At 34.4% G+C, this 27,561-nt stretch overlaps 2 protein-coding genes across 3 annotated transcripts; one reads left to right on the forward strand and one right to left on the reverse strand.

Annotated features, from left to right (window-relative positions):
• Positions 1-2,332: 2,332 nt before the first annotated feature.
• LOC121240552 (beta-glucosidase BoGH3B-like) lies at positions 2,333-11,949 on the forward strand. 2 transcript variants are annotated; one of them, XM_041138009.1, is made up of 9 exons: positions 2,340-2,595; positions 2,885-3,089; positions 3,505-3,595; positions 5,134-5,279; positions 5,752-5,995; positions 6,288-6,392; positions 6,475-6,657; positions 9,948-10,149; positions 11,361-11,949. In XM_041138009.1, exons 1-9 carry the CDS (start codon positions 2,427-2,429, stop codon positions 11,852-11,854), a joined length of 1,839 nt encoding a protein of 612 aa, XP_040993943.1. In that variant the 5' UTR covers positions 2,340-2,426; the 3' UTR covers positions 11,855-11,949. The 2 variants fall into 2 exon arrangements, with proteins under 2 accessions (XP_040993944.1, XP_040993943.1); XM_041138010.1 differs by lacking the exons at positions 9,948-10,149; positions 11,361-11,949 and adding an exon at positions 9,062-9,490 and having other exon boundaries at positions 2,333-2,595; positions 6,475-6,736.
• A 9,552-nt stretch (positions 11,950-21,501) lies between these two features.
• Positions 21,502-23,823, reverse strand: LOC121240553 (transcription factor DIVARICATA-like). Its single transcript, XM_041138011.1, has 2 exons — positions 22,485-23,823; positions 21,502-22,175 (listed from the first exon to the last, which is right to left on the reverse strand). The coding sequence occupies exons 1-2, from the start codon at positions 22,907-22,909 to the stop codon at positions 21,665-21,667; spliced, it is 936 nt and encodes a 311-aa protein (XP_040993945.1). The 5' UTR covers positions 22,910-23,823; the 3' UTR covers positions 21,502-21,664.
• Between the last annotated feature and the right edge of the window lie 3,738 nt (positions 23,824-27,561).

Raw genomic sequence — 27,561 nt, forward strand, 5'->3', positions numbered from 1 at the left:
AATTTACAATGAAAAAAACATAAATGTAGCATTCACAAAGTGGATTTAAACATAAAAACTTCTGAATCATAAAGTTTATCACCTCGTTTTTCCATGAATGAGGGTCGGCATTTGGACGAGAAGAAAATGGTGGGAAAAATGTAAGTGGCATCATCTCATGGTAACCATGAATATAGCTATATGTTGACCAATCTAGATAAAATAGTCTTGGCATTTCCTGAAATAATATCGAATAATGATTTATCACCAAATTATAAATCACACCAATAACATGGCTTTTGGATAAGAAAAGAATACCTAAGTGAATGCAGTAGTGCTAGTAGGCCTTGTAGAACTGTTGGTAGGCCTTGTGCTTTTTTCCCCTTTCTCCATCAACTTGTCCACCCTCCATCGACTTGTCCACCAAAATGGACCTACCTATATGTAAATATTCAGTCAATTCAAGATCAAAAATTAATTTGACAAGCATTACACTTCTTTAATCATTAACCATTAGTAGTATAGAGAATCATAGTCTAATCATGAGAATATGGCCGTTCACTCCACACGCGCGCGTGCTTGAACCACAGTCACATGAATTACATGACGAGTTTCCACGACATGGGTGGACCATAATATTATGCAACAACTTTAAATATCTCATCAATGATGAGTAAAATAAATAAAACTATTATTTTTTTATAACTTTCACTTGTTACATTTGAAAAATAATCAAAATAAATCATTAAAAAACCTCAGTACAATAGAACAATAGAAATATTGAAGGTGAATACCTAAAATATCACTATTCCGAAAAGGTTATGAATTAAGAAACTCTAGCAGGTAAAGTTTTCCACACAACTTAGGAGAATGTTGATTGGCAAGAAATAAGAATAGAAGAAAAAAGAGACTGATAATGGAGAATGCAAAGCAGATAGCCTATTCCTGAACATGTTTAATAATCAGGTAATAAAAATGGGTAGGAACACCCATAGTCTTAACACAAAAAGCAATCCACCGATCACAACTAAAATATATTCTTCATCTACACAGCCCCAAGAAAATAGGTTCCTTGAGGGAAACAAACTATGTCATATCATACTCCTCTAATTCACTTTAAAAAATAAATCAAACAATATCAAACACTGATACATAAGAAAAAAAAATTACAGTATTGGGAAATTGCCCTTATTTTTTGCTAACTTTTTTTTTTTGCTTGGACAAATGATGATCTTGAAATGCTAAATTCAGATGAATCTAGCTAGTTTCTTCAAAGACAACATCATACTTACTTATCATTACAAAAAAAAGATAAATTTATGAACTTAATAATTAGCAAGCTAAGCTAGTTCAAACATTTGGGCATTATTAAAGCCGAAAGTGAATCCAGGAAAAAAGTGAGACCAAAGCGACTATCTAGTTGGTGGCGGTGTCGTGGTGGAGGAGATAATCTCGAGTGGCGTAGAGGTCTCTTATTGGGGTGGCAGAGGTCTCGATTTTTCTCGTTTGATTTGGGTTGAATTTACTGCTGATGATGGTGGAGGAGTTGAGCACGACGGCAATGATGGAGGAGATAAAAAAATCTGGGTATCGCGAGGCTATCAGCGGCAAAACGATTTTCTCGTTTGCTTTGGATCGACGTTACCGGCTGATGGTGGTGGAGGAGATGAGCGCAACGCTGATAGTGGAGGAGATGAGCACAACGTCAATGGTGGAGGAACAATCTGGGTCGCGGGGGATGAATAGCGGCAAAATGATTTCTAATTTTTAATTCCTTCTATTCATGAAAGGCTAAAAGCAGTATGAGGTCAATTTGGTCATTCGACCTAAACTGATATGGACAAACGATAAACAGTAGAGTATGCGGGGATTGCTTAAGCGGACTAGACCTAGCACATCTCTATTTTTAAATATTAAAATATTGTTTCAATTTTTATTTTTTTTCATTCTATTTTTTAGAAAAAAATTTCGTGAAGTTACTTTTACGTATTCTTTATGTATTCTACTAATATAATTAGTTGTATCATTTTTTTAATATAAAATAATTATTTTAGTCAATCACATCAATAGTACACAAAGAATACGTAAAACGCACAGTATGTCTTTCTTTTAATTGTTGGCTTGGCATAAGTGATTCGTTAATTGGCAGGATGGACGGAATAATGAAAGAAGAATTGGAATAACAAGTCTGAAAAAAAAAATGACCAATCATCAAGCGGATGCAATAAAAACCGAAGTAAGTGAATGAGAGCCGAGACCAGTCATTACGAGGATAACAAAAGAACCGGTTAGCCACGTGACCGTTCACGTGGTTACCTACCTACCGGTCATTCCCTCTGAGGACAAACTTTTCAGACAGTACGATTTCACGTTTTTCGTATGTTTATCGATTTGTTTTCTGGGTGCTTTCTCTAAGTCCAAGCTGATTGGCGAGGTTGATCTTCAGAATGAGCATAGCAGAGGGCATGGATTCCGTTTACAGGGACACCAACGCACCCGTAGAGGCTCGTATCAAAGACCTGCTTTCTCGGATGACATTGAAAGAGAAGATCGGCCAGATGACCCAGATTGAGCGCCGAGTCGCCACTCTTGACGCCGTCAAAGACTTCTCCATTGGTAGCCTCTTCTCTCTCTCGCTCTCGCTCTCTCTCTGTGAATGTAAAAATTTACTTTGTGTTTGTGGGTGTGTATATGCGTTTGTGTATAAGAAAATGCGCTCTCTCTCTCTCTCTCTCCCTCTCTCCGTTGACACATACTGAAGTCATTTGGATCATATGAAAGTGCGCTTTTGAAAACAGTAGAAATTAAAAGTTCGCATTCATTTTTAGCTAAGTGGATCTTGATGACTGTATGTGTATGTTTCAGTTATGCATTTTCCCATAAAATGGGTGGACTCTTTTTGCAGGGAGTATACTCAGTGCTGGTGGCAGTGGACCCTTTGCAAAAGCAGCGTCTTCAGATTGGGCTGATATGGTCGACGGGATTCAGAAGTCTGCGCTTGAGTCACGGCTCGGGATACCAATAATATATGCGATTGATGCGGTTCATGGTAACAATAGTGTCTTTGGTGCCACTATATTTCCTCACAATATTGGCCTCGGAGCTACGAGGTTGGTTTTAGACTGTGTCCCTGGCTTTCGGGGTTTCTTACATAATTAATCACTTCTCGACTAAATTAAAACACTCAAACTTGAAGGAAGAATTTTTATTCTTTTAGAAGAAAGAACTAAAACAGCTTCACCGACTCAACCAAGCAAACCGGCAGAGGAATCGATCAATAAATGTTGCAAACTCGAATACTTCTCAAAACAAAAATTCTCACGATGCCAGCCTTCAACCACCATCTTAGTTATGTTGTACTAGTTGAAACGTCGGAAAAAATGATTTCATTTCCGGGAAAGTTAAATTCAAAGAACCATAACAGCTTTTTTTTTTTTTTTTTTTTTTTTTTTATGTACTTTTCTTAAAAACTTCTTAGCAGCCTTTGCAGACTCCGAGCCACTTGTGTTTTTGAACTTGTGATAGGGATGCGGATTTGAATCGAAAGATCGGGGAAGCAACAGCACTTGAAGTTAGGGCAAGCGGCATTCACTATACTTTTGCTCCATGTCTGGCTGTAAGTATTATAAATATAATGTTTTGCCGAGGAAGTACTTGTTTTGAAGCGTTTGCAGTGTTAACTGGTAGATTAAGTTTAGACCGTAACTCCGATTATGAGTAAAACTTCATTCAGTAACCGCACTTGGTGTAAACACATGCTTGCAATCTGGCAATGGGTTTCTTATATTGGAAGAAGAATTTTGTTGTTTATGCTTGGCGATTTCTGACAACAATACTGACTGAGTCTTATCTTTTAATTTTGTTACCATTTCGATAATTTCTTGTTGTGTTAGTTAACATACTGGTTTAAATTCTTGAGAAGCTCTCCGTATAAATTACAAACAAGATGAAGGGAAAGACCTCTTAATAATACTTTTGCAGGTGATCCATCTCCTAATATTTAAATTTTTCAGAAAAGATTATTATTCTTATCAGATCTCTGTTGTTAATAGGAGCAATGGTTTATTACCATTGGAAAATTTGTTCAATAGGCCATTAGAATATGGCTGAAGAAAACTAGCTTGAGGTACAATAGCTACTCGATAAAATTTTATACCATGAACACCTATGTTGTTTACATTAATCCAATCATGCCATTTGTGCACTGGGTCTACTTGGGAATGGTAAACATCTAGGCCGACATGTCCTTTTTGATACCCCATGACCTTTAGGTCTGTCATCATCCTTAGGGCATTCCAAAAGCGTACAACTCATTGTTGCATGGTTGTGGTAAAAGGTCAATCCTGAGACCAATTTCATAGGATCCTGGGTCATCTGCTGCATTAGGGTGTGAGCAGGTGCCTGCTCCACAAGATTTCTCTTTCCCGCCATGTGAAGTACAAAATTAAAATTAGATATCGTAAAATTGTAAATCCTTAGTTTTGTTGTGCCAGGTGATTTCTGTCAGATAAAATTGCAGGTCTGGAAAGAGCTAATATTCAATCGAGACATGAGATTGGTACTCTAAATGCCTTTCAATAATGTACCACACCTGGGAAATCAAACTGTGAGCTGGAGTTCGGCCAGAACCTAGATTCTTCTTGTTCTTCTATCTTCTTTCATCATATTTTTTCCTCTAATAAAACTTTTTTGTTTGTGAAACTATGTCCTCGAGAAAATTATTTACATATGATATCTTTAACCGGACTGGTGTACCTTGGGTTATGCCTGGAAGAGTTAAGGATATTCTTTGGTGCTGGAAAAGAATTCGGGGAAATGCTCACATTGTTGCTGTGTGGAAAATGATTCTCCTCTGCATTATGTGGTGTCTGTGGATGGAGAGAAATAAGAGGCGTTTTGAAGATTGGGAATGTTCCTTGGATGAGCTGAAGAGATTCTCTTATAATACTTTATTTTCTTGGGCTTGGATCATTAGTTGTAATGAAGACAGTTTTCATGATCTCTTTGTATCCCTCAGTAGTGCTTAATGGCACTTAGGCATTTTTTGTATATACTTCCTGTGCACTTGGGCTATGCCTATTTCTATCAATAAAATTTTACTTTTACTTATATAAAGAAAAATTATTTACATATGATCTAGGTCGGTTCTCACAGGTATGCAGAGATCCCCGATGGGGTAGATGCTACGAGAGTTACAGTGAAGACACTGAAATTGTTAGAAAGATGACTTCCATTGTCTCAGGCTTGCAGGGTCAGCCATCCCAAGAACACCCAAAAGGCTACCCTTTTTTGGCTGGAAGGTAGAGGAAAGTCATTGATAGTATTCTATTCATATTTTTTTAATGACTAAACATTTAGTATCTTTGTAGCAAAGTTTCTCATTTAGCAAGTTCATCTTCCAAATCCACCGCTGCATTGAACACGCATCATTCTGGTCAGGGAAAGAATTTGACAACTGAAGAGCTATATGCTTTCCTTTCTTTCTATTTTGTTCAGACCAATGAGTCTTGGCTCTTTGATTAAACTTGTTGGAGATTCACTTGGGAAATGGGAAGAATGTTTCCTGCTTTTTATTTTCTTCTCCATTTTATTCTATATTTTTCTCTTTTAATCTTAGATAGTCCTACAAAAAGCATTACAGTTATAATTCTAAGCTTTTGACTTACCTTGTTTGTTCTTTCCACTCATTATGTAGATTACCTTGATTGTCAATTCCTCTGTTAACAACCACTATTGGACTTTTTCTCATAATGCCCATTTTTTTTATTCCAGAAACAATGTTATTGCTTGTGCAAAGCATTTTGTGGGAGATGGGGGTACTGACAGTGGAATAAATGAGGGGGATACCATTTCATCATATGAGGACTTGGAGAGGATTCATATGGCACCTTATCTAGACTGTATTTCTCAAGGGGTTTCCACTGTTATGGCATCCTATTCTAGCTGGAATGGGCGTAAACTGCATGCTGATCATTTTCTCCTTACAGAAATTTTAAAAGATAAGCTAGGTTTTAAGGTAAAAATCCAATAATGCTCATATTCTGAAACAAGCTAATTCGTTTTTCTTGTCACTTCAGAGAGTTATAATTGGGTTTTTGGATATTCTATTGGGTAAAAACAGTTTTGATCATCTTGGTTGATTATTTGCTAGTTTTGTAGTCTCCAAATTTTTTTTCTTGTCAGTTCACAGTATACTTTTTCTCTCATTCTTTTATTCTTTTTTCATAATCAAAAGTGGAGTGGCAGGAAGATATTAGATTACAGTTTCTGTACATCTGGGTAAATCTTGGGGCAATATTCTACTGCAGGGTTTTGTAATTTCCGACTGGGAAGCACTTGACCGATTAAGTGAACCGCGCGGCTCAAACTATCGTTACTGCATTTCCACTGCAGTTAATGCAGGAATAGACATGGTAGAGTTCAAACAACAAATCCAAAACTAAGGTTACTTCCTTTGTTTATCCCTCACCTTTGCCTGACTTAGAAAATTTGCAGGTGATGGTGCCTCTGAGATATGAATTATTTGTGACGGATATGATCTCTCTGGTTGAATCAGGGGAGATACCAATGGCCAGGATTGATGATGCTGTTGAGCGGATACTCAGAGTGAAGTTTGTTGCTGGTCTTTTTGAATTTCCATTCACAGATAGATCTTTGCTGGATAGTGTTGGTTGCAAGGTAATTTTTAGCACATGGTTAGTGGCACTGCTCTGTTTGAAACGAGTTATCTTTAGAGAGTGTACACTTTTCCACCAATCTGACTGTAACACCCCCTTCCCGTAGGCTAGGAGTGCCACGTATTTTCCATAAAAATAATCCGGTAATAGATCCCAAAATTTCATAATTTAAAAAAAAAAAAAAAAAAAAAACTGAACTTTTATTATGCGGAAAAATGTCTAATAAAACTGTCTTCCAAAACATTAAATGAAATAAACTGAAATAAATTCATGTCATAAAAACATGTTTATTTTAGAAAGTCTGAACTAAAAAAAAATTCATGACTGTTCATGCTGATGCTTATGCTATGTATGACTGTCTTAACTGAATTAACAAACTGATCTGACTGATTTAACTGATTTATCTGATTGGCCAACACACTTAACCCTGTGTGCAAGGTTGTGCACCGGCCCCACATCCCGCGGCCGCAAGGGAAGCCGCTGATAGTATTCTGACATACTATGGTGGACCACGACTGAGTTCGTGGCTTGCACATCCACCCTGAACTGAAGTGCATTGGTACCATGCATCTGAATGGTCATCTTATTAACTGATCTGATATTATCTTACACTTGAATTTAAGATGGCTTACGTGTCTTATACACATGAGATGCATGACATACTATATACATAATCATAAATTCTAAATTTAAACATGATGCGGAATGACATGGTCGTATGCTATCCTAGATGACATGCTTGCATATGACATGAGCGGTTCATAAATAGTGGCTGTCAATGAACTGGCTTGGATAATACATACATATAAGCTAACTGTGATTATCCTAATTTATGATCAAATTTACTTACCTCGATGCGTTTCTTCTTGAATAATACTTCGTAACTTGAGACCTATATTCAATAAATAACTATCACCAAATTGCTTGGAAATAAATAAATACTAATATCTTACTTAACTAAATTCGAAATTCTAAAATATAGTCAAACCAATATTTGTTTAACACTAAAATCAATAATTCATAGTATTTATATTACTTAAAATACAAATTTATAATTGAGTAGAAATACTCGAGCTATTTTAAAATAATTCACAAAAACTTAAATTCTTAAACTAAGTTTCATTTCTCAACATAATTATTAAATCTTATAAGAAACTTAACCAATTCCACTAAATTCTTAACATAGAAATTTTATTAAAATTTTACTAAATTGACAAAGGAAATTTAACTCAAATATTAGACTTAACATTATTCTTTAAAAACATATTTCTAATTGTTTAAACATTTTTATTAAAAAAAATGAACCTTTAATTAACTACATTTTTTTAATAACTCAACTAGTAATATTAAACTCATTAAATTTCACTAAAATAATTATTGAAATAAAATAAGATCATATTCAATTAAACATTATTATAGTCTGTAAAAAGGGTTAAAAACTCTGGCCCATAATAATAATACTACATGAAACCATCTACATAAGCCCATCGTACGCACAAAAGGGCCTAGGACCCAATGGCCCATCAAGAACCTAAGGGCAGAACCGAATACACGGCCAAAACAAAACACAGAGAGTTTGAGATAGAGAGAGGGTCTGCGATGGAGGAACTCACCGAGGGAGAGGGGCTGAGGCGATAGCGGCGCTGGTGGCTGGGAGTGACCGGCGGCGCGACTGAGGGTTCCTATGGTGGTCGGCGCCGAGTGAGAGAAAGAGAGAGAGAGTTTAGAGAGAGGAACTACTAAACCGAAACCAAGAGAGAGAGAGAGAGAGCTGTGGCGGCCGAGGCCTTACCGGAGAAATGAGTGGCTCGACGGGGGGTTATGGGTCGGCGGCTTCTGTGTCGTCGAGGAGAGGTTCGGTGCCTCTTGAGGTGGCCACCGAGGAGAAGGGGCGACGGCACTGGTTCGGCAACAGGGGTTTTTCGCAACTCACAAGTTTGTCTTCTCATGCACAGGTAAGCACGTTTTATAATGGTAGATGATAGAGAATTAGAGAAACCCTAGAAGAGCATAGACGGCATGAGTAGAGGAATACACGGCACTAGAGTTGGTGTTCCACTAGGACGCTAGCAAAACAAACAAAATCACCGAGAGAAACATACGGGTTGGGTGGTTTGAAGTTCTCAACAGAGGCTAACAAAGTGATGAGGTTCGGTGACTAGAAGAAAAAAATTTTAAACTTTAAATTTCAAAACAAAACCGTAGTAACAAAATCTGATACACTTTAGAAATCCTTATTAAAACAAAACTCTAACAAATCATAAATCGCAACTATAATAGAAAATATAAAGATAAAGTACATATAAATTCTGATAAAACTATAATCATAAAAATATAAATTCTAAAAATATAAGTTTACTAGAAAAATTACTTATATACCCTAAAACCAAAACTGGTATGTCACACTGACTTAGTCATTTCTCCCTCAAATGTGATCCGTCTTCTTCTGTCTATTATAATTACCAGGAGAGAAACGATTTCTCAATCAGTAAGTAGATTATCTTTTACCATAAATAAGGGGAAAAAGGAATTTTTTTTTCCAGGTCCTTTTTCTGCAATTCTAATTTATCAACACAGTCCCTTTCGGAGAATAGTGGGATGGCCTCAACCTGTGGCTTAAAATAGATGGTTATTACTGCCACAAATTCTAACTTTTCTATCACCGGAAACCCGTTAATTGCACCATAGTAATTAGGAAACAAAAAGGAAAAGTTACACTTTGCAGCCCTAAACTATCATCCCTCTCGCAATGTGTACCCTCAACTATGAAAAGGTGTAATGTGCAACCTAAACTAACAGTAAGTTTCAATTTGCACCCTTAGTTAAGACAGAACTATTAATGGCATATTTTCGTAGTGGTGTATGTTGCAGAGGGGTGGTATTTTGGGGTACAAAATCCAACTAGGACAAAAGAAAATGACTTGCCAATTTTGTTAGAGGAATGAATCACTGGCAATTACGAAACGAAATATGGATGATCTGAATGAAGAGACACAAAGGGAGAGGAGACTGGCTAGAGGAAGAAAGATTTCTAAAGGCCTTGAACCTTTTTAGAGTTCTCAGGGATGAGTAGACCCTGATAAAAGAATAGAAAGTGTTGCATTTTTACTTTTTAAATTTACAATATATCGTATTATAATGCATGTTAGAGATAATTGCATGCTTAGTTAATGTTAAGGGAAAAAAAGAACACTTTAGTTAAAAAAGTCACCATCGAACTATAAGAATGCAACCTCACTGATTTATTGCTCCAAAGGTCAAGTAAAGTATTAGCTTTGGAATTTTCTGCAGTTGCATAGAGATCTAGCACGTGAAGCAGTCCGCAAGTCCTTGGTTCTTTTGAAAAATGGAAAGGATCCTAAGAAACCTTTTCTTCCATTAGACAAAATTGCTAAAAGAATTCTTGTTGTTGGAACACATGCTGATGATCTTGGATATCAGTGTGGAGGGTGGACAGAAACGTGGTATGGAGGCAGCGGAAGGATCACAATCGGTACACAGTTACACCATTCCATGTTTTATTTATATCGAGCGATAGGTTAATTCACAACCAAAGCAACAACATTTATCATTTTTAAGACTGATTTTTTCTTGTCTTTAAGGCTGATTTGTTGCATTCATTGTGCAACTTTTTGCTAATATTTTCATTGTAGTTCATTTTACTTTTTGTTCTCCTTTGTAAGACTGATTTTTCATTTTTGCATTCAAGTTTATCACTGAAGCCATTTGACTTCTGCCAAGTGCAGAGTGCTCTTCACAAAATGCACGTGTTCATTGTCCACTTTGACTGTCTTAAGTTAATTTGACCAAACTGCAATCCATTTAGGAAGACTATCCCAATATGGCTATTCAGTTCTTTTATATTATCATATACTTCTTTCTTCAGTTGTGAAGAGACCCATTCAATAATAAGTTAGTCTATGGAATAAGAAATAATCTGTTAACTAAAGAATGAAATGTATTTTGATATGTCTTGTCAAGATCCCTTTATTTTATTGCAACATAGTTTGATCTTTTTCTGGAAACTTTTGGCAATAATACATCTATGGACTAAGATTTTGTGTGTATTTGGCCATAATGCCGTTTGGCGTTGGTGCCTTGTGTAGAGTCGGGAATGCAGTTGGATACTGTGTTTGGGGATAACGTTGTTCCCCTGGTCTCTTTTCCTCCAATAGCAGACTGGATTTTGCCTAAAGTTAACGAGATTCAGCAGTTTGTGAGAATCTCACATGGAGGATGTGAAGATCAATTTAAAGAACTAATCACTACGATTGATGCAAGCCACGCGCTTGAAACCAAATCAAATTTCAAGAAAAGCAGGGAGTTACAGCATCTTTCTTGGGCAATCAACTACAACACTAAGGGTGGTAGCTCATCTAGAGGGAAGTCTAAAGGGAGGGCATTGTGAAACGGTAGGAATCAAGGGGTTGGGGTTGGGTGTTCAGGTAGAGTTTTAGTTCTATGGGAAACAAGGGGTTGGGATCGGGTCTAGTGTATTTTGGGTTGTTTTTCCACGGGCTTTTTGGGCCATTAGGGACTTTTTGGGTCATTTTGGATAAGGTGTTTTCTTGTATACATTCAGTGTTCTTGGTTTCTCCTTTTGATATATATAATTTTTTACTTATCAAATAATAATAATAATAATAATGCCTCTGGTGCACATTGGCACAGTCGCACAAAACTAATGACATCATTGCATTTTAGGCACAACCATCTTGGATGCAATTAAAGAAGCGGTGGGAGATGAAACAGAAGTAGTTTATGAGCAATATCCATCAGCAGACACTTTAGCACGTCGGGATTTCTCTTATGCAATTGTAGCTGTTGGTGAGGAACCCTATGCAGAGACCCCTGGTGATAATTCCAAGCTTGTAATCCCCTTGAATGGAGACGGCATAATAAGTGCAGTTGCTGACCATATCCCCACATTGGTGATTTTGGTATCCGGAAGACCCTTGGTTTTGGAGCCATGGCTTTTGGAAAAGATAGATGCTCTGATTGCTGCTTGGTTGCCTGGAAGTGAAGGAGGAGGAATTGCCGATGTTATCTTTGGGGATCACGACTTCAAGGGCCGACTACCAGTGACATGGTTTAAACGAGTCGAGCAACTGCCTTTGCATATTGGAGTCAATTCATATGACCCGTTATTCCCCCTAGGCTTTGGGTTGACGTGCAATAAAGAGAAATCTCTGAACTGATGAGTTGTGTACTAAGGTCAGTTCAAAAAATAAGGTTTCTCAAAACCATTTATGTACAAACAGCTGGTATCAAAGGTATTTGCTTTCCATTTAAACTCTTATTCTACCACAGCTCAATTTCTACTGGCTTTCTAGTTATTGTCCTGTAAATAGTGCACTGGACCCATGCATGTCTTTTTATGCAAATGTATTATGATTTGTTGAATAAAAGTAGTTCCCGCCATGTTCAGCTGAATAGGTATGAGATGGCCGTATGACATAAAATGAGAGTGTAGCATATAACATTTTTGTCATTGCAGTTATTGCTATTATGTTTTTGTTAAGCGTGTAGGCCTTTTATTGGCTCTCATGAACTACAGTCTTCTATTCTCACTAAGCGTTTGTTTTCGCAGATGAGATTAGATGAGATGAATTGAGATTAAAATTAAAAGTTAAATAAAATATTATAAGGATATAGATTTTTAATATTATTTTTATTTTGAGATTTAAAAAAATTGAATTGTTTATTTTATTTTGTGTGGAAATTTGAAAAAATTATAATAATTAAATGAGATGAGATGAATTATAAAAACAAACTAGGCCTAAATTTTAAGTTTCTAGATATGAACTAAACATATTGACAATGCCTAGGGGAGACAAATATCAAAGGTCTCATGGTCTCAACTTGAGGTATTCTTTTAGGAGCAACGTGGGCAAATGAAACGAGAATTTCTTTGACTTTGTCAATGATGAGAGAATTAGATGTCAAGGAATATCTTCGTCCAAAAAAAAAAAAAAAAAAAAGAAAGAAAAGGTCATTATTTCCTCCCAATCGTCAAATCAATCTTGTCACGACACGTGGCCATGGAAATATTTACTCACAGCAGGTGGTCTCCTACGTATTCCAAGTTTAGGAAATGAATTCAGATACACAGCATATTCTAGAAAAATACTTTTTCAATCTCCTTCAACAAAGATATTTTAATTGACTCTCAGAGGCCCCTCCTGAAACACCACCAAGATCATTTTGTCTTTGTTATTAGTTGTCTTTGTTGGATCACTTGATAACCTTCTGCTTCCCATCCCTCATTTTTCTTTTTCTGGATATATGTGTAAGATCACAGGAGATGTTTCAATATTGATGTCTGTGGGCCAATGAAACAACTTATTTAGAGTCTCACACCAAACTTTTTATCACTTGCTTTTCCCTATCCCTTTTCAAAACTTAGAGCTCCACTCCAATACATATGTTTCAAGCTACTAAAAGCAGATTTTAGGTGAAATTATTCAAGTATCTATGTATTATAATGTAGCAGAAATATCTATCAATTCACTCAACAAATTGATTAGTCGTTAATCATGTAATTATTTAATAATTAAGCAATAACGCAGAGTAAATAAATTGCATAACACTAAGACCCTAAAGGGCAACCAAATTTAGAAAAGTCAATTTTTATTCTCTGAAAATCAATTACAAGTAAATCTCAATTACAAAACTCTTGTCAAATGATACTCTTGCTTCACTAGACAAATGACCCATTTGTCTTCTACCGCAATACCAGACAGAACCTCTGACGATCTTCAAACATTAACTTTTTTTCTGAAACTCGACCAATCAATTCTCTAACATGAAGCACAATCAAATTCTTTGAGAGAAACAATATGAAAATTCTCCAAGGAATTTTTTCACCAAAATATGCACTTAAAAGTGCTCTAAAAAATATCTAGATCTGAATCTTTGCAAATCCTAACCAATATAGTCCTTTAAATAAATAATCTGAAAGAAATTTTAGTTTCAATAGGACTCTACTGACAGATCAAATCTATCGCGAAGACGTCTCCTGACAGAATGCTAACATTTTGCGATAAATCTTCTCTGCAGTAACAAATTTTAGTTCAACCACTTCTCTAGATAAGTGCAGATTCATTGAGACTCGATTTTCACACTTATCTAAATAATCTCTAATACCTCCTAGATATTGTTATAGATAAAGTCAATAAATAATTTACAACTTGATAAATGTCTTGCATCTACAATCTCCCCCTTTGACAGATTGGTGACAAAATCAACTTGATAAATGTAATATAAACCTGTCAAAAGCAAAACCAACAAACCAAGAAACTGAGTGGAAATTCCAAGCAAATAATCAAGAATAAAAAATACTAACATAGAACAGTAACTAAGATTAGTACTAAACTAAGATTAGTACTATCAAAATTCACAAGATTTAAAATCCAAATCAAAGTCTAAACATGTTCTAGTCCAACATCAAAATTATGTCCATAATTTAGTTCTCTTATTCAATATTATAATTAGTTTTCCCCCTCAATATTAAATTATCTTAAACACACCGAAAAAAATCATTCAACTCTCCCTCAAGCAAATTCATTAAATAACACGCTTACTCAAACTCCACCTAAATTTCACAATACCCAAAATAAATCAATCAACCCCTCCAATACTCTCCCTTTTTGCCATTAATCTGACAAGACTTATAAGATAATAAATATAACTTATGTGAGCCGAGATGAAGATACTAAGAAAGACATGATGAACAACTCTCATGTGTCTCAACTTTTCATGGATTAAATGCACTTGATGTATGAGTATGAATGCAAGTAAAATCATGACAAAATAAATGAAGTAGTTTGGTTGAGACATAAAAACAAATACTTGGTGGACACTAGTTTAAAACTAAAATGAATAATCCCATAACCCACCAAAATCCAACCTATATACATGAATAATATAAACCTATGTGAATAAAGATTCAAATATTCAAGCCCCAACTTCACACAGCAACAACCAAACTCCATATATATATATATATATATATATATATATATATATATATATATATATATATATATATATATATATATGTGCGCCGAACCCTAGAACTTGAAAAATATAGGGATTTTAATGAAGTAATCTTACCTTGATATAGACCAGTGGATCAAGATAATCAAAATTGTTGCTCTATCACCAAAAAATTTAAAAAAAATCGAATGGGATAAGAAATGAATGAGAAGGGCTAGGGCTCGCGTAAGGTAGTGTCGTGGGTCTGTGTATTGCGATGAGTGAGTAAGGGAGATATTGGGATGTAAAGGGGGTCTGGGTCTTAGTGGTCTAAGTGACTTAAGTCACTAATAGTTACCAGTGCCGTGCACAGACTCTTGGCATAGAGTCTCACTAGGACTTATCCCATAAAAATAGAGACCAACTCCCAGACTTCTACTCGAGAAGCACAAACGCCTAACACTGACTCATAAAAAAAAATCATAAAAATAATATAAAATATATTTTATATTTTCACCATTTTATTTATTTTATATAAAATAAAATCTTTATATATATATATATATATATATTTAAAAACAAATTAAAAAATAAAAAATGAGGCAAATAACATGTTTGGATGCATCTCAATTCGAACATAGTGTCACTCACAAATAATATACAATAAAATACACTCTCTTATTTGCAACAATTCCCAGTGGATGTTCACACTTCGTAAGATTATCAATGTCAAAGTTCATGTGAATGTGTGAGTGTGTGAATGAACAAACTTATATAAAAAAGTAACTCTTTATTTCTTTTTCTTTTCAATATATTTTTGATAATATTATTCATGAATATTTTCTTCTTATAGATGCTCCTAAGAGAATGTCACTCACCTCAAAAGTCAAACTTTATGCTAGGGCTTAGATACATGAGTATCTCCTCAAAACACTAGTTTGCACAGTCCCATTTTTTTTTATGTCCATTTTTGTTGCTCATCTTTTTTCACAATGATTTGAGCAACGATTCTTTTTATAATGACTTAAGGGACAAATCCGTGTAGGGTGTTTGTCTTTTTCAATGATTCAACACCGACTTTTTCTACATGGATTAACCATTTGTATTTGGCAAGAGGAGATCCCTTTATTATTGTACTAGGTTCAATTAGTATTAGTCAATTTAAGACATGAACTCCCACTATGGTGAGCATCCCAATAATAAATATGAAACTTAATTATAATGAACATATATATAAGTTCCTCACAGTGCTTGAACTTTGTTAAGGTAACCCATAGGATTAGTATACACAAAGTAGACTGCACAAAATAAAGAGATGCATAACTTCTAGAGTTTACTATGTGAGAACACAAGTGCTCAAATCTTGACATATCAAGCATGCACTTTCCTTAAAAAATTATAAACAAACTAGAAAAAAAAAATAATGTATTTTAAACTGAAAAACAGAAACATAAAACCAAAACTAAACAAAAATGCATGTCCTACTTTAATAATATGCAAGGAATGCAAGAACATGAAAGTGGTTCTATTAATGTGACACAGCATCTTCTTTGACCATCTACTTTACTTTAAATTTTGGTCTATTATTTTTATCAATACTACTTTGTATGATCTTTTCTTTGTTATGAAGATAAAATTCTACTAGTTTACCAAGCTTGATACTTATGAAGGTAATTTGTTGACTCGTCTCATCAACTTGATTTTTTTTAGTCTTTCCCTTCATTTTTAACTTTCTTTCACCTCTATTTTTGTTTTCACTTTATTCAAGTTAAAGCAATATGGACTCATATGGCCAACAACACCACAATGATGACAAGTAGGAATAAACTTACCTACATACTTACCTTTCTTCAACCTTTTTGTAGCTGATTTTCCATATAGATTTTTTGAATAAAATGACTTGGATACATCATGATTTTGAGCATTTATACATTGACTTCCTTTGACAAAAACAATACTTTTAGAAGTAGTGGCAGTGAATGATGAGGCTCGATGTTCTTTGCCTTTGGAAGTTGTGTATCCTAGGTCAGTTCTATCACAACTCGACTTTTGAAAGCTCAACATTTGCTCCAATTTCTATGTTGCAGTCTTTTGTTTACATTTCTGAAAATTTTTTAATTCTCTTTCTAGTGCAGCCTTTTGATCATTTAACCTTAATATTTCAACATCAGAAATTTTTAGCGCTTCAACAAGGTTATTCTTTTCATTCTCCCTAGCAATGAGTTTTTTGTACAACTTCTTGTTGAGTTTTTTCAGCTTAACCGCTTCTTCACATAAATCATTATAAGTTTCATGTACACTTAGCTCATGGTCAGCATCAACAATAGGTATATCCGAGTCACTATTATCAAATTCACTTTCAAATTTTGTTTATACAATATCAGAAAAATCATTAACAACAGTAGAAAAAACCACAAAAAAAATTTTCATCATCAGATGATGAACTTGAAGTTTTCGATTCTGAACTGTCACTAATTGTGACATTCAGTGCTTTTCATTTATTTTTCTTAAAGTTTAGACATTCATTTCTTATATGACCATATCCTAAACATTCATGGCACTTAACTTTATCTTTTTGCTCAGATTTATCTTTATTACATTTTTTCATAATCACTATTTTTAGCAGGAAATTCCTTACCTCTCTTTTGCTTACCATTTGTTCTCTTGTTAAACATGAATTTCTTGAATTTTCTAGCAGTAAGTGTTATGTCCTCATCATTTAGATTTTCTTTATCAGAAAAATTTTCATAATCTTCTTTCACAATTTTGAAAGCAATGGACTTACCTTTTCTTGTTTGTGGAAAAGAAGATTCATAGGTTTGAAGAGAAGCTACTAGTTCTTCAATCTTGATTGCATCAAAGTCCTTGCTTTCCTCTATAGCAATCACCTTTGGGCAAAATCTTTCAGGTAGAGATCTTAGGATTTTCCTCACAACTCTTGAATCTTCCACCTTCTCACCTAGATTGAACCTGGAATTCACAATATCATTAAGTTTAGCATAAAAATCATTAAAGTTTTCATCTTCCAGCATTCTAATTTCCTCAAACTTTGAGGTTAGTAATTGTAATTTAAATTTTTTTATGATTTTTGTTCCCTCGTGTGACTTCTAAAATATCCCAAGCTTCTTTGGCCACCTCACACATGGAAATTCTCTTAAATTCTTCAGGAGAAACTGTCATAAAGATAGAATTACGTCCCTTGCTATTCCAATTAGAGTTGGTGATCTCATCTCTTGTCCAATCATCAATAGTTGTCTCGGGTTTAGTCTATCATCGCTCAACTGCATACCACACACGTTCATCCAAAGATTTGAGGAAAGTCCTTATACGAACTTTTCAATATGCATAATTTTCAACATCAAAATGTGGCGGGACATATAACAATATGGTCAATAGGGAAATGGATCACACTCAAATGAGTGAACCAAGCTCTGATGCCAATTGAAATTACCCAAGCACCCCTGTATTGTAAAACAACGAAAATATCTATCAATTCACTTAACAAATTGGTTTGTCGTTAATCATGCAATTATTTAATAATTAAGTAATAACATAAAGTGAATAAATTGCATAAGATTGGTATCGAAAAGAAATATTTTAAAAAAACTCTTTAAAGGTAAAACCCTATTGGACAGCCAAACCCAGAAAAGTCAATTTTATTATTTGAAAATCAATTACAAGTAAAGCTCAATTACAAAACCTTTGTCAATTGACACTCTTATTTGACCAGACAAATGACCGATTTGTCTTTTACCGCAGTAGCAGCCAGAACTTTTGACGATTTTCAAACATTAGTTTTTCTCCTAGAACTCTAGTGACTGAAACTCGACCAATCAATTTTTCAACATGGAGCATGATCACACTCTTTGAGAGAAACAATATGAAAATCCTCTAAGGAATTTTCTTGTCAAAATATGCACTTGAAAGTACTCTAGAAAATACCCAGATCTAAATCTCTGTAGGTCCTAACTACTAGGATCTTTTAAATAAACAACCTGAAAGAAGTTTTAGTTTCAGTAAGACTCTGTTGACACATCAAATTTGTCGCGAAGACGTTTCCTGACGGAATGCTGACATTTTGAGATAATTTTTCTCTACAATAACAAATTTCAGTTCAACCTCTTCTCTGGATAAGTGTGGATTCCTTAGGACTCGATTTTCACACTTATGACTTATTTAAATAACCTCTAATACCTCCTAGATATTGTTATAGATAAAGCCAATAAATAATTTACATTCATCCAAAATTACAAATTTAATGCAAGGATAAACTCTATCATTTTAGTCACCTAATTCTATCCAAACTTATCAACTTAGTCCTAACCAAACTTTTACATCTACAATAGGGAATCAGAACATTAATGTTCAATAATTTGAGGAAACTAGATGACAGAAAGTGTATAGTTGTGATACTATCATGTATATAGTTACAACAACTTGTTAAGATATTGATCAAGTTACGAATAAAGTGGCCTAGCTTGGTGCTTTTTCCTTCTGCAACTTGCAGAAATGCTTCCTCTTTCTGTAAAGATGGCGGTTAGTTTGTCATCTACTGTAGAAAAAACTTGTTGGAATGATCACCATATTGCTCATCTTACCCTCAATTATTTGCTTCATGGATGGGTATGAATATAGTACTAAATGCAGGCCATATGGATGGTTACAGCTAAGCTTTACTTGATCTTGCCCTCAATTCTTTGCTTTACGTGCTTAGTTACATAATCTCGAAAACATATAAGTTTCTGGTTGTAACAAACGGATTTGTCTCTCCGATTTAAAATGAGAGAGAGATAAACACATAAAATTTGTCTTATAGTATTTATAGGTGTTGGAGTGTCATGTCCATCTTTCGAGCAGCATTTAAATCCTCAATATATAAATATATATATATATATATATTGTCGGGTTTATTTCATGTGTCTATTTCTTTCTAACTCAACTCTAGTGTTCTCATAGAAATATAATAGGAAATGAAAAAAGAAAAGGAAAACAATGAGAACCAAAGAGAAAAGACACATGAAGTGCAATCAAATAATATCGATCCATTCATTAATTTGAAGATGGTGGAGGATTCCCCCTGGCCTCCTGCCCCCTCTGACAGAATGGTCACGAGGAATTCGAAACATATATCTTTCTCTGTGTATTATGTGCATGAGACGTGCGTACAGAAGATAGCTAGATGCAAACAAAACCTAACTTGGTCCATATAGAAGTCCATGAAATTACTCGTGATTCAATCATTATGCTACCACGTACGTATATATGTGTTTATATACATATACATATATATATATATATATATATATCTACACACATGTATATGTATTGGCTGCAGCATGCAGGATTCAGTGTGCACTGCAACTTCGCTGAATTAATATTGGATAATAATTGTTACATTGTCTTATTAGATCATCATGATTAGCTCAACATAGCACTTAAATCAGGAAGAAGATTCTTGGTCCTATAACTTTATAAAAAAGAAAAAAAACTAAAGGAAATATGAGATCAGTGAAATTTCCGCCACTAGAAAGAGAATCTCGAAGCCCATCATGTAGAGATATTTTAAGTGTAATATCTACACTGATTAAGAAAAGGTAAAGAATTACTAAGAGCTCTTTTTCCTGCCTAATGAAAAGCTAAGATGGCTTGTCTCCATGAAAGGGATCACAACTTGTCTCTAGATTTAGAGAACAGTGAAACCCATTAAAAATTTTTGATTAGTTGGTTGGTGCCGTACACTTAGAATCGCAAAACCAACCACACTGCTTTTTATTTTTTCTTGGACAGACTCAAAGAGTTGCCTCATGCTTGCTGGTGGCCACAGGCCCACAGTTTTGCCCCCATTCATGACAAAACCACAGAGAGAGAGAGAGTGTGTGTAAAGTTACTTGGAGTAATCCAACATGAATCCTACTTTATATTACATAATTATTATTTAATCATTAATTAATGCTTGTAGGGTGGGATCTTCTTCTCTCTAATAGGGATCTCTTGAAAAAGATGTCACTATGAAAGACAAATCACCAAAGAAAAGAGTAAAAAAAAAAGGTGGGGTTGAAGCATTTATATGATAACTTCAGACGTTAGTGCATGAAGAGTCAGCATCGACTAGGGCTAAGGACCTTAAGCACAGTCAACTTGGCCATTTTAGGTCTGAGGAAAATGGAGTGGTGAAAATTGAAATAGTCTTAAAAAGGGTTGTAAAGAAAAGTTGGTTATCAGAGATGCTACGGAAAACCAAACTGAGTGCTCAATGACTCGGTTAGCTTTTCTCCAACCATACCCCTAAAGTGTACAAAGCCACCACCTAGGATGCCCACATCAATGCTTCATCAACTTCAGTAGACTATCTTTTTTATTTCTTGAATTTAGGTACTGCTGCAGATTTCGACCTTTAATTGATCTGCTACTTGTAATTTGGTGGGTATGATTGGAGAAACTTTGATCTCATTAATGATGCCTTTGTTTCATGCCCCATGCAAGCTTAGACTTCCATTGTTTAGTTTATTGATGCATGATGCATTTCTGCATTCTAATCTTATCCGAGGGACAATTCATTAAGGTACCAAACGTCGGACTGTTAAGAGTGAAATCTCCATTTCTTTTTGCTTCACAACTATCTCCCATTCCTTTACATAATAGTCTCCATCAGAGTCATGCACCATGCCCATCATTAAGTGCCCTTCTGCATAAGCTGGCCTGTCACTTCATCCTTGACAACATTGCAAGACAATATCATGGCAGAAAACCTGAACGCTAAAACTTATACAAAGAACCGTAGGTTAATTAGAGACTCTTTCCACTCAATTTCATAGCTTAGAATTGGAAGTTCCCACAAGAGAAACTGAGAGATAGAACACAATCTTCGTCCACTTTAAGTTCATGTACCATATATGGACTAAACCCCAAGTTCTGAATAACATATTCACATAGAACCAGGAAGAAGAACAAACACAGGTAACTAGCGAACAGAACAAAGATATATGGCGAGTCAAGTCATTGAAATACAAAAAAAAAAAAAAACTGGCATATCATCCACGGGGGTAGTGCATTTGGAAAACCATATTTTGAGCTTGTCCTGTGTAAGATTCATGAGAAACGCCTCTGGGCAGATTTTGGCCTTGCATTTTGTGCCCATAATTAGAGCCAACAATCCCATAAGGAGAGGCCATGAACAAATTTTCCTGCGTTGGGCTAAAAGACATGGTTGCTCCTCCTCCATTTGGCTGATTCCAATGAAAAGGTGGTGTTCTAGCCGTGGCTGTGGAATTTCTTTGCTGCTGTTGCTGAAGCACTGAGGAGTGCTCCGGTGAGGAGGGTGCTTTATCTTCCGGTGAAGGCATTTTCATGTCAGCGAGATTGACGGTAGTTATGTCATGGATGCTAGCTCTCCGCTTATCTTTCCCTCCGGAAAGCTGCTGCCTGAGAAAGTACTTCTGAGCATGGCTTGCCACTTGAGTTGGTGTCCTGGTGATAACGAAGTTGCGAGAGATATTTCTCCAGTCCCCTTTCCCGTGCTTCTTCAGCCCCACCAGAAACAATCTGTCAAGATGAGACGAGAGATTAGATTAGCCTAAATAGTAAAAAAAATACTACAAAACTCAAACATCTTAACAACAAAGATATAAGAAAACTAGGTTTTTGATACATGTTCCTGTAGAAACACTAACAAGCTTCATATTATATATATACATAGAATTAACATAAATATGGTCTTTTGTTACATCACAACATCCATGTCGTTAAAGTAGATGCTATCCTAGTTCAAGTACTTGGGTTTTCTGTCGTACACAGTAAACTCTACCATTACGTAAAATTGAAGCAGAACAAGAATTTATGAGCAACACTCACTTGTGTTCCTCCTCTGTCCATGGAACTCCTTTCTTTCTCTCCTGCTCCGCAGGTCGAGTTGAAGATGATCTCTTTCCGCCGATGCCGTAGGATTGTCTAAACCCGTCATAGCCATGGCTGTTCGCCCAATCCAAGGTGAATGGCGAGGTGGAATATCCAGGAACCGGTACCAGCCCAGCCTCTATTTTGCCAACATCAACTTCCAATTCCTTGTACTGCCTCATCACATCGTTAACAGTCTTTCCCGGAATCATCGCCGCCACTTTCTGCCATCTGTCCGGTGATTCCTTGTCGTACACCGCCAGCGCGTTTTCGAACATCTTGTTCTCGGCCGGAGTCCATTTCGCGCTCTTGCTCTCTTCCAGGAACCAATTCGCGTTTGGAATATACGATGCAGGGGAGATAATTTCCGTTTCCCACTTCATCGTCTTGAACTACCATGCGAATTATCAGTAGCGTACGACGAAAAATATGAACGAATTTACTGTTCTGGGATTGCTCTTTCCGTACTTTATGAGAAAGCGAATTTAAGATTTGGCGCAGGATTTCGATTTTGTTGAACAGAGGAAGAAAGGCAGGGAGATAGGGGAAGGACCCATTAGAGGAAAATGCAGAGTGGTGGAGGTTTCAAAGCAGTAATATCAGTGTTAAATCAATAAGCATTTTGAAAGGAATCAGAATACCTTTTTGCGCATAGGCATTTACCCCTGAGGAATCTACAAAAAAGACCCACCTTTTTGAAAAACAAACAAAATTTCACAGAATAAATTAAAAAGGAAAATAATTTAGCAGCTCCATAATGGAAACCTAGAACCTGAAACCACCTCTGAGATCTGACCCCAGTGGATATCCAATAAAAACAAACACAGAAACAGAATCAAAAAGCAAACACCCAGGAAAAAAAATTCAAGAAAATGGACCTGAAATGCTCAGAATTCTAAGGGAGTAGGGCTTCTAGGGAAGATTTCCAAAAAAAAAAAGCAATGAGCTTTAGAGGAAACTAACATTTGAATCTCCAGCAGCAACCACTTGATATCCCAATTGCGACAGGAAAAGAAGCTGAGGAGACTAGAAAGGAACTCAGAAGAATAGAGGAAACACAAATAAAAGGCTGGAAATAGAAACCCAATTGGAAAAACAAAAGAGACACTAAACTCTGGGATTTGGAGCAGTGAACAAGCTGGTAAAGATCTGTTCTTTCTTCCTTTTCTCGTGGCCTCAGCAACAGAGAAAAGGAAGGAAAGAAAAGGAAAACAAAAACAAAAAAGTACGTGAAACTTAATTGAAAAGGAGAGAAAATTAAAGGAAGCTGAAAAGCAAGTTATTAGTGAACTTCAAGGAATGAATCTAAAGTTTTGCTTGCTCAAAAAAAAAAAAAAAAAAAAAAAAGAATCTAAAGTTTTGCTTAAACTCCTGTAGAGAGAGAGAGAGAGAGAGAATAGCTGAGGTTGAAGGTGGTGGGCTGTGATTGGAGGAGATGATGTTTGTGGACAGTGCAACTCATGGAAAAGTTCTTCCTTATAATAATAGACACACTCCCCTTGTTCTGTATCTGTTTCAAAAATAACATGATTCTCAGGGAAGACCCATCTTCTCAAATTCTTTTTTAGATAAAAGTAAATAAATAAAAAAATCCCCTTTTTATTTTCCTTTTTTATTTTCTAAATTCAATCTGTTTAAGCCTTAAAAGTTAAAGGCATTATATAGGGCCTGGCAAAAAGATGGAAGTTGGTTCATGTACTGCACTTAGTCATTGGAGGCTCAAACTCATAATTGCTCTCAACCGTTTGATGAGACTTAGGGCTAGTTTGTTTTCAAAAAATATCTCATTTCATTTCATCTTATCTCATCTCATCATTACAATTTTTCTAAATCTTCACACAAAATAAAATAAACAATTTAACTTTTTCAATTCCTAAAACAAAAATAATATTAAAAAATATATTCTAACAATATTTTATTTAATTTTTTAACTTTAATCTCATCTCATCTCATCTCATTTCTGAAAACAAACGAGTCCTAAGCTTTGTTTGGATATTCAACTACTTTCAATTCATCTCAATTCATTCTTATAATTTTTTCAAATTTCAATACAAAATATAATAAATAATTTAACTTTTTTAAATCTTAAAATAATAATAATATTAAAAAATAATATTTCAATAATATTTTATTATCTCAACTCAACTCAACTCAATTCACTTTAACATCCAAACACATTTTAACTTTACCAGAGATAATTAATTCTGTATTTTTTTTTTTTTTTTTATCTTTGGAGTCTAAAATAGAGTAGCCGCCAAAAACGACGGTCTAGATCAATGGTAAAGGCTTTTTTTTTTTTTTTTTTTTTCATACACTCTTGTCAGCTTGATGCTGTGAGGACCCCCCACATGCACACTGTCACAACTAACCAGGGTTCTCATTAGGCTGTTGATCACATATATTCGTAATAATATTATTTTTATTATAAAATAAATATAATGTATAACGTTTAATTGTATAAATTTATAAAAGAAATGTTACAATTATAAAAAGTATGATAAAAGTAAATTTATAAATTTATATGAATTCATATAATATTTTAAATTAATTTTATAATTTAACTTATCATATCAAATCAAGTAAATTTATAAATTTATTTTTATGAAATTTTTTTATAATTAAAGACTTCTCATTTGTGAATTTTATTTTAATGAGATTTTTTTTAAAAAAACTGACTCTACTCATAAAATAAGTTTTAGTTTTAATTAGATTTAGGGCTTATTTGAATACAGAAATCATCTCATCTCATCTCATCTCATTATTATAATTTTTTTAAATTCTCACATAAAATATAATAGACAATTTAACTTTTTTAAATTTTAAAATAATAATAATATTAAAAAATAATATTTTACAAATATTTTATTTAATTCATTTGAATTTATTTCTTTACATTTCATCTCAATATCCAAATTATCCAAATTAGAATTGTATTAATGTATTTGAAGAAAATAATTCGTAGCGAAGAATTTTAGGTTGCGTTTGAATATTGAAGTGAGTTGAGTTGAGTTGAGATGATAAAATATTATTAGAATATTATTTTTTAATATTATTATTATTTTAAAATTTAAAAAAGTTAAATTATTTATTATATTTTATGTTAAAATTTAAAAAAATTATAATAATAAATTGAGATGAGTTGAAAGTAATGATGTATCCGAAGCCTTAAAGCTCGCCCCCACGACCCCAAGACATAATTGTATGGGTTGTGATCTCAAGGAAGGAAGCTGGGTCCGTTTGGAAAGGCTATTGGAACTTAACACGTGGAGTTTAATAATTGGTGGAAACAAGGTGCAGTATTCATTCAGTCCAAGGCAGAAGCCGCCAACGAGGGAAACCCTCCAATTAGCTGGATCCACGTCAGAGGGTAAATAAACCCTTAATTATTGGAGCAACCCACACATAATTGCAAACTATTCGTGGACCTTTCTGGCCAACCAACCACCGACTTTCACTTTTTCTTTTTTTGTCACCTTGTTGGTCAGTGGAATTCAGTAGGAGAACGATCTCGTTCTTCACTCTCATCATATGCGCGTGTGTAGTATACTCCAATAAGGGACTCACAAGTCACAAGCTAATAGGTCCCACACCGTTTGCTTCGTCCAAACTCATTTAATAGTACACCTGTCACCCTTTAACCGGCGCGTATTCCCACGCGTATATTTTTAGAGTGCGTTTGATTACCAAATTCACCTCAACTGATCTTAATTTATTATTACAATTTTTTTAAATTCTAACACAAAATATAATAAACAATTCAACTTTTTTAAATTTCAAAATAATAATAATATTAAAAAATAATATTCTAATAATATTTTATCATCATAACTCAATTCAACTCAATTCATTTCAAAATCTAAACCCATCCTTAATCTTTTAAGCCGTCCTCCACCGTCTCTCTTCTCAACCAATGCAATACAATCTAGCAGTCTCCTTCCGATGTGACCAACTGCTCCGTTGCTATTTTCTCCCGATCTTTCAAAACAGATAAATGATTTTCTTATAAAGAAATTTACAAAATATTTATAAATTTATTTTTATAAAATTTTTTGTATATGCAACACTTTTCTTTAAAACATGAGAATGATATTTGCACTTATAGTTTTAGGGTGTGCAACTAAATATTCTTTTAAAAAAATAATTAAATATAAAATTTACGGGATAAAATTAATTTTTTAATTATAAACCCTATTTCTTTTCAAATGAAGTGTGCACCCATAGAAAAAAAAAATGCGCGAGCCTTGCAGACCTTATGTCAGTATCTAACATTACTCTTTAAAATATTTTGCCTATTTTTTTAAAGGAAGTAAAATACACGAGACTTACATTATATGATTGTATATATCATCACTCTTTTTAAGATATATAAATCTCAATAAGTTTTAAAAAAAGTATGATAAACACGGGAAAAATTTTACTTTTTCAAAATGGGTTGCTCCCTTATTTAAAGAGTAATTTTACATACAATTATAAAGTGTATAAATGACGTGTAATCAGTTAGAAAAAGAGTGAGATCCACTATTAAAAAATTAATTTTTTTATGTGAGTCTCATATTTTATTCACGTTTTTCAAAGTGATTACGCAGCAGTTGCACAATTCACAGTTGCAAATATCTTTTCTCTTTTTTAAAAAACACAGATGAAACTTGGATATCCTAAACCGACATCTAACATTTCTCTTTAGTTGCTAATTTGTACCCACCTAGTCTTGCTTCTCCTTCCATTTTTGGAGACATACCTCATGCATAAGTTAGCCTTAAGGCCTAATTTGGGTATTGAGATTTTCATAATATTTTGTTACTATTTATTATTTTATTATTATTTTTTTATTAATATTCATTACTATTCAATATTCTATCATTACTTTTTTACTACTATTCACAAAATACTTAAGAATACCTTATTACCCAAACAAAATCTAAGTAAATTAAACATAGTGAGAGCATCTTAATAAAAGATTAGCTAAACATCAGCTCATTTTCATTTGATGAGTTCTTGCATAATACATGCTAACGATAATGTTTTTTGTTTCATT

This window comes from Juglans microcarpa x Juglans regia, chromosome 7S, assembly GCF_004785595.1.
Source record: "Juglans microcarpa x Juglans regia isolate MS1-56 chromosome 7S, Jm3101_v1.0, whole genome shotgun sequence".
NCBI lineage: Eukaryota > Viridiplantae > Streptophyta > Magnoliopsida > Fagales > Juglandaceae > Juglans > Juglans microcarpa x Juglans regia.